Source organism: Equus przewalskii, chromosome 12 (assembly GCF_037783145.1).
Source record: "Equus przewalskii isolate Varuska chromosome 12, EquPr2, whole genome shotgun sequence".
Taxonomy (NCBI): Eukaryota; Metazoa; Chordata; class Mammalia; order Perissodactyla; family Equidae; genus Equus; species Equus przewalskii.
The window spans coordinates 19,463,420-19,471,015 of NC_091842.1; the positions used below are offsets into that span (position 1 = coordinate 19,463,420).

At 52.9% G+C, this 7,596-nt stretch overlaps 1 protein-coding gene and 1 long non-coding RNA gene across 2 annotated transcripts; one reads left to right on the forward strand and one right to left on the reverse strand.

The window, feature by feature from the left end:
* Positions 1 to 60: 60 nt before the first annotated feature.
* LOC139074870 (uncharacterized) lies at positions 61 to 1,356 on the forward strand. The gene is made up of 2 exons (XR_011524751.1): positions 61 to 195; positions 1,153 to 1,356. It is a non-coding gene; the product is annotated as an uncharacterized lncRNA (long non-coding RNA).
* Positions 1,357 to 1,911: 555 nt separating this feature from the next.
* ORAI3 (ORAI calcium release-activated calcium modulator 3) lies at positions 1,912 to 7,493 on the reverse strand. The gene is made up of 2 exons (XM_008514322.2): positions 7,022 to 7,493; positions 1,912 to 3,357 (listed from the first exon to the last, which is right to left on the reverse strand). The coding sequence occupies exons 1-2, from the start codon at positions 7,247 to 7,249 to the stop codon at positions 2,698 to 2,700; spliced, it is 888 nt and encodes a 295-aa protein (XP_008512544.1). The 5' UTR covers positions 7,250 to 7,493; the 3' UTR covers positions 1,912 to 2,697.
* Positions 7,494 to 7,596: the final 103 nt, after the last annotated feature.

Below are 7,596 nucleotides of genomic sequence, written 5' to 3' on the forward strand. Positions count from 1 at the left end.
TGGCGCGTTGAACAGGCGCAGATTCGTCAGGCGGGCGGGGCGAATCCGTGGACAGGATGCGCGCTCCTTTGCTCGTCTTTCCTGCCCCTTCCTTGCGCGGCCAAAGGTCTAAGAGGCTGCAGATTCGCCACAGGTCCTGGCCTCAGCTGTCGCCTCCCTTTACCCGCCTTGGTGGAGTCAAGAAAATAACGCCTGGTTAGTCAAGCCCTGTTGACAGAGTTGGCCTCTTTTTCTGGATCTTTCTTACTAGCACAACTCAGAGGACTGCCCAATTCCGACCCGGGATAAATGGCTACAGCCCAAAGGTCCTCTCGGAGTCTGATGAGAATTTTCGGCGGAGTACAGAAAGCCGGAGTAATTCTGAGAAGGAGCCGGCCTGGCGAATTTGCTAATTCTTCTGCGGGCGGGGCCCAGGCGCCGCGCGCAGAGGGTGTGGTCAGCGTGCGGAGCCCAGCGTCGCGGGGGCGCTTCCTGTAGGACCCACTGAAACCGGGGTGGACTGGGAGGGGCGCCCGGGAGGTGGAAAAATACAACTAGCAGCGGTGACTCAGGTCGTTTGCCTGGTGCCGCATGTAATGCAGACAGCGTTTTCCTCCCGTTATCTCCTTTGGGCCTCTAGCTATCGAAGATGCCCATTTGACAGATGCAGAGACTGAGGCCTGCAGAGGGTGCTGCATTTTGCCCGTATTCGGCCCACCATTAGTGATTAAAGCCGAGGCTGTCCCAAAGTTCTGTGATAAACTTGATGGGGCCTAAAGACCCTTGAACGGGTCCTGTAAAAGATAATAAACTAGGTCCTACAGGAGCTAGGGTGGGCTGATCCATTCTCCAGGAATTATAGTCCCAGTGCCCGCCCTTTTCCGCCGTGAGCCCGCTATGCTTACACGGTCCAGCCAGCCCAGGCTTACACCTGGGACCCTGGGGCTGAGATCACCCTAATCCTGGGCACACTTTTTCTCTGTCTTGGAAGCAGGGTCTCCTGGTCTCTGGGTAATGGCATTCCCCGGAGGCTCCTCTGCCTGAGCTGAAGATGCCCTAGGTTCCAAACACCTCTACTATACAGTCCCTTGCTGTATAACCTTAGGCAAGTCATTGACCTCCCAAAGCTTCAGATTCTTTCTCTGAAAATGGATGTTAATTCTTGTCACGCAGGTCTATGGTAGGCATCAGAACAATGCAGGAAAGACCCTTTAAGCCTGGCTCATGCAAATTCACCATTTTAAGTAACAGGAAAAGAAAAAAGGAGGACTTGTCCAAGATCTCACACCATAAGAACAGAAGAGAGAGGCTTGGAACGCTTTAAATTTTTTAGGAAAACAAGGTTGAAAAAATAAATTTACATGGAAGCATGGGTGATGAGATCAGATTCCTTTCTCTTGTCCCAGTTGAAAGGTATTTGCTCCTTTTCTCAAATCAAACAGATTCCCCATGTGACAGTAAAGGTAGTCCACATTTTCACTGTCTAGCTGTGTGGCTTTGGGCAAAATCCTCAGCCTTCTTGGGCCTCAGCTTCCTTATCTCTGAAATGGTAATGATAAAGACTTTTCTCTTAAGGTGGTTGTTAAATATGGCAAATAAAGTAGGTAGATTAAACAAGACAACCTATGAAAAGCTCCTACTAAGTAGTTGTCACTCAAAAAAGAAACTTAAACTAAAAGAAACATACTAAATCCTCATTGGAAGAGATGAAAGACCCTGGGCTCAGGAACAAGAGTGCAAAAGCCTTTAGCCTTGGAATAACACAGTCGCCACATTCAGAAGCTACGGGCCCCTGTCAGCACTAGAAGGGAGTCATACCTGGAACCCACTCTCCCCCACCCCCAGGTACACTTGTCTCCATCTGACTCTTAGGAACAATTCACCTGACCCCAAGGAGGCCTCCCCTTCACCCCATTCAGAGCCACAGGGACATCTGTGAAACACAATTTATTATACAAAAGAAGGTGCACCAAAAATGCAGTGTTAGAATAGTTCTGTATTCCAAGGGCTAGGGGCTGGACGTTCTCCCTTAAAACCTCCTCACCCCAACCCTTGCTAGGGAGTCAGGCTGGGCGCACAGACCCCCAGCCCTGGTCCAGGAGAGTGAGAACAAGATATAGAAGCATAAGTGTGGGTCTAGGGCAGTGGGGCAAGCACTTCAACCTCCCAAAATAGGGAGGCTCCTCCTGGACCTATGCCTGGGGTAGAAACACCCAAATCCCTCTCTACAGCAACTAAAGCAAGAGTGTAAAACCCATCAAAATCTGAGGATGGAGAAAAGCTTCCCCCAAATTCCATCCATAAAATAGATTCTACAAAAATAAAGCAAGGGTTGGCAGCCTTCTGGGGCAGCTGGGTGGGCGTGTAACTCTCTGACTTCCACATCCTGTATAGGGGCAAGTGGTTAAGGGTCAGCACCAAAGGTCTGACCAGGGTCTGCCTGCCCTCCCCTCTACCTACCGCAATAGCCTTGGACTGAGGACCTTCCACCTCCTCTCAGTCCAGATGTAGAGTAGAACTTACAAAACCCATAGGACCAACTGACAGGGAGAATCCCTGGGAATGTGGGAGCCCCAAGGCCCAGCCCAAAGGATCCTGAGAGCAGGAATCTGGTCTCTACCTGAGAGTGGCCACAGGTAGTGTCTCCAGGCAGGGGCAGAGATGGGGTCTGCAGAACCCTGAGGGAGGCAGTGTTTGCAGCTATGGCTCACACCAGCCTCACACAGCCTGCAGCTCCCCCTGCAGGCGACTCAGCTCCTCTAGCTCTTGCTTGTGGCGGTCTGTCTTGTGTGCTACCAAGGAGCGGTAGAAATGCAGGGCAAAGGCCACGAACACAAGCCCTACAGGTACCATGATTGCCGTGGAGGCCATGGCTGCTTGCCAGCCTGGTCCATGGGCCCCACCACCACCACATGCTTGCTGGGGTGGGCAGGCCTCAGGCAGCTCAGCCTGTGACGGGGCTACAGAAGCAGAGGATGGCTTGGAAGCTGGACTAAGGGAATTGGTCACTGATGGCAGAGTCCCAGGCACCTGGGAGGCAGGTACCATGGGGGCTGGTGTGCCCAAGGGGGCCCCAATGGGCACAAACTTGACCCAGCCAACCAGGACAACTTCCGCAAGGAAGAGGAAAGTGCCCAAGGCAGTGGAGAAGCCCCAGGCCAGCTCCACGTAGCGGTGGAGTCGCTGGTGTGGAGACTGGTGGACAGAGTTGAGGTTGTGGATGTTGCTAACGGCTTCAATGTGGGGCAGCAGACACGTGGAGACCATGAGTGCAAAGAGGTGCACAGCTACTAGCACGGTCGTGCAGGCACTAAAGGCCACCAGCAGGCCTGGTGGGTACTCGTGGTCGCTCTCCAGTTGTACCTCCACCATGGCCACCTGTGGGGACAAGAGGGAATGGATTGAGTGCCCATAACCTCCTCAACAATACAGGGGTTTTTTTTTGCCTGTTGTTATACATCGATGTATCCCCAGGACCTAGAACAGTGCCTGGCAGAAAGAAGGCATCCAGTCTTCACTGAGTGAATGAATGGGCAGCATTGGCAAGGCTCTGTCCTGTTCTGGGCCTTGGTTTCCCCAGCTGGCTATCAAGAGAGCTGGATGATATTTCTTTTTCTTTTCTTTTCTTTTTTTTTTTTTAAGATTTTGTTTTTTCCTTTTTCTCCCCAAAGCCCCCCAGTACATAGTTGTATATTCTTCGTTGTGGGTCCTTCTAGTTGTGGCATGTGGGACGCTGCATCAGCGTGGTTTGATGAGCAGTGCCATGTCCGCGCCCAGGATTTGAACTGACGAAACACTGGGCCGCCTGCAGCAGAGCAAGCGAACTTAACCACTCGGCCACGAGGCCAGCCCCCTTTTCTTTTTTCTTTTTAAAGATTGGCACCTAGGCTAACAACTGTTGCCAATCTTCCTTCTTTTTATTTTTCTGCTTTATTTCCCAAACCCCCCTGGTACATAGTTGTATATCCTAGTTGCAGGTCCCTCCAGTTGTGGGATGTGGGACGCTGCCTCAACGTGGCCTGAGGAGCGGTGCCATGTCCGCACCCAGGATCCAAACCCTGGGCCGCTGCAGCGGAGCACGCGAACCCAACCACTCGGCCATGGAGCCGGCCTCTTTTTTTTTTTTTTGAGGAAGATCAGCCGTAAGCTAACATCTGCTGCCAATCCTTTTTTTTTTTTTTTTCTTGCTGAGGAAGACTGGCCCTGAGCTAACATCCATGCCCATCTTCCTCTAATGGCTTGCCAAGTGGTGCCATGTCCACACCTGGGATCCAAACCAGTGAACCCCAGGCCACCGAAGCAGAACGTGCACACTTAACCGCTGTGCCACCGGGCCAGCCCCTGGATGATATTTCTGACAATGTTACCTTGTTATAACACAGGGGTTAAAAAGCACAGATTCTGGTGCTGGGCTACCTGGGTTCATTCTCAGCTCTACAAGCAGTGTAATCCTAAGTGACTTAGTTCTCTCTGTACCTCAATTTCCTCATCTGAAAAATAGGGTTGATAATAGCATCTACCTGGCTTATAGGATTGTTGTGGAAATTAAATGAGATAATATACATCAAGTGATAAGAATAGTGCAAGGCACATAGTAAGCACTAGGTGTTCGCTGTTATTAATAGAATGGACACTAAAGTTCAAGGCCAGGGTTTGCACACTGGCACACCATAAACCCAAGTCAGCGTACAGACATGTTTTGCTTGGCTCATGCAGTGTGTTTAAAAAAGAATTAAGTTGCCAACTTTTAAAACTCAAGAGATTTCATATAAATATTCCCATTCCCAGATCCTCTTGAAAATTTGGAAGATCTGGTGACACCAGGACCACATTCCTGCATGGCAACTATCAGCTAGAGTTGTCATGGCTGCTCCCTTTGAACAGGTCATGGGGTCTCTTGATAGCCACAGTCCCCACCCAGCCAACTCTGGCATTTGCAAACATTTGAGTTGATGATCATGTTCTAGGCTTCTATAAATTTGGACTCTAGAGCCAAGTTCAAATCCTGCCACTTACTTGCTGTGGACCCTGGAAACATGTCTTAACACCTCTGATCCTCAGTTTTCTCATCTGTAAAATGGCCATAGTAGTGGTACCTACTTCACAGGGTAATAGAAAGACGATGCACATAAAAGCCCTAAGCACAGTGCCTGGTACTTAGTGACAGTTCAATACAATTTGTTTAGTATTATTCTAACCCAAGCCAACTGGATTCCAGAATCTGGATCTTTCTCCATGCTTAGTTCTTGAAGGATCCATTAGATTTCTCTAGGGCTGGGAGAAGAAGGAAAGTGCAGAGCTTAGAGGGTGGTGGTAGGAAGACAAGGCTGAGTATTTTGGGAAATTGGGCCATGGCGGGTGTCAGCAGGTGTTTTCCACAGACAGGGATCTGGGCCAGGCCAAATCCTGGTTTCTCCCAGAGCTTGATCCAGCCTTGCACTCCCCTGGCAGGACTAGGGCCAGTCCTGCCCCCAGAACCTTCTCATCTGGCCTCTTGATCCTGCAGAGAAGGTCCTGGGCCCTAAGCCATTACCCCAGCAACCTGCAAGTCCAGCAGCAGGCCGGATTGTCCCCTTGGGAACAGGCTGGACCATGGGGTGAAATGGGGGTGGGGGACCTCCCTCAGCTAGATCCATGGGGCTGCTCCCTTCCCTCTGCAGTCTGTACAGGGGAAGGGGAGCCAACTCCCTGTCCTTAGATGACCCCAGTCGGGGTGGGCTGGCCTGTGGGCCCTGGGCACCCCCACAGAAAACCTTAGACTTAAGATGACCCTTAGGGATAGACTTTCTCTTTGTGTTCACGTACAGAGACTGTGGCACAGAGGGGCAGAGACTAACTCAAATTACCTAGTGCTATGACCTGTCTATCTCATCTGGACCCGCACCCTCACCCCCTGGGAGCTCGTTCTTGTTCCTATGAGGACCCCCCTCCAGCCCACTTTCTCCTTCTTCCTGTTATGATGGTGGGAAAACCCTAGACTAACAGTCCAGTGACCCCGGGTCCTAGTCTATTTTATATCCTTCATCTGCTGAATGCTCTTAGCAGAGCCACTGCCCCATTCTGTGCCATGATTTCCAGGCCTGTCCAAGCAACAGATAGTCTGAGGCATCTCTGATGTGTGTCTTGCTCTGACACACTTGGATCTAGGGTTTGATGACAAGAATCACAGCTCATCCTGGGGCGGGTACTTGGCAGGCTACAGAGGGTGCACCCTCCATGATCTCACAATTTCCCACTGGCCTAAGAGGGGCTGGAGGCCTGTCCAGGGTCACACAGCTGGCCATGAGCAGGGAGGAGTCAGGGCTTGTGCCTGCTGACTCCTCCTCACCCTGTGACCTCCCTCAGTCTCACTTCCTATGACGCCTCTGCTGGGACCATTAGCTGCTTTAATCTGCCCACACCTGTAGTTTATCAGCTTAAGAATCATGTATCAGTTTCCTCATCAGTTTCTTTCCCCATCGGCTTCCTCTCTTCTCAGAGCTTCCCTGGGCTGCACTAAGCACCCTTTGTGCCTGCTGGGGACTAACTGCCCTCCTTGGGATGGGCCCACCCACCTTCAGTTGGGTACCCTTCCATCCAGCTTATCCTCTCTGATCCCCACCTCTACCTCCAGCCCTGTTTATGCAGCCCCCACCTAGCTCTGATGTCCCTTTGAACCTTTCATGGGGACCTAGTAATCACTTCTGCCTGGACTGTGCTCCTTTTGGACCTCTTTGCCCCATCTTTGCATATTTATCCCCTATGGTGATCTGTCTATCCTCGTAACATGACTTCTGTCTGCCATTAAACCTCTGGGACTTGCTTATCCTCCCTATGGCCCATTCTGCTAGGGACCTGCTTACATACATACATACATACATACACACACACACTCCTCTAAAAGAGACTTGTGTAGTTCCTTGGGACCTTGTTCCCCTCTTTTACCTCTTAAAACCCCGTCTTTCCCTTGCCCCTGCCTCCCTTGAGTACCCGTTCACTTCGCAACGGCCCGTGCCCCCCATGTGCCTCACCCCCACCCTGTGTGCCCCTTCCCTCCCCTCACCATGGCGAAGCCCGAGAGCAGGGCAGACGTGCGGCTGGAGGCTTTGAGCTTGGCCCGGCTGAGGTAGAGGCGGCGCCAGCTGAGCGCCCGCAGCGAGTGCTGACTGGCCCCCATGAGGTCCAAGTAGCCGCGGTGCACGAACTCTCGGTACGTGGCCGAGCCCGCGGGGCTCTCGGCCTCCGGGTTCAGCGGGGCCTGTTCGCCCGCGTCCCCCTCGCCGCCCTTCATCCTGGGGGCCACAGCAACAGGCGGACTGGGCGATCACGGCGGGGCCGAGTCGCCTCGGGGGCCCCAGCAGGGCCGGCCCAGGCCGGGGAAAGGCCCCATCCCCCGTCGGGGCGAGGTAGGATGCGAGCGGCGGGAGCCCAGGAAGCGGCGGCCCGCGCGGAGAAGGAAGAGCAGGCGTCTGCGGGGAACCCTACGGGACGTAGCAGTACAGAAAGACCGAAAGAGGAACTGGGGCGGAGGCGGAGCCGGGGCGGCCACATGATGGGGTGGAGCCGGGGGGACCGTCCGCAGAGATCCCGAAGGACCCTGCGACCCCAGTCCACCCAGAATCTCACCCAGGCCCAAGT

What these genes read in the sequence shown, in the direction of transcription:
- ORAI3 (XM_008514322.2), bottom strand. Translation starts at nt 7,249, where the DNA reads ATGAAGGGCGGCGAGGGGGACGCGGGCGAACAGGCCCCGCTGAACCCG. An exon ending in TGCTCTCGGGCTTCGCCATG is followed by an intron (nt 3,358 to 7,021) that starts GTGAGGGGAGGG and finishes TTGTCCCCACAG; the next exon opens with GTGGCCATGGTGGAGGTACA.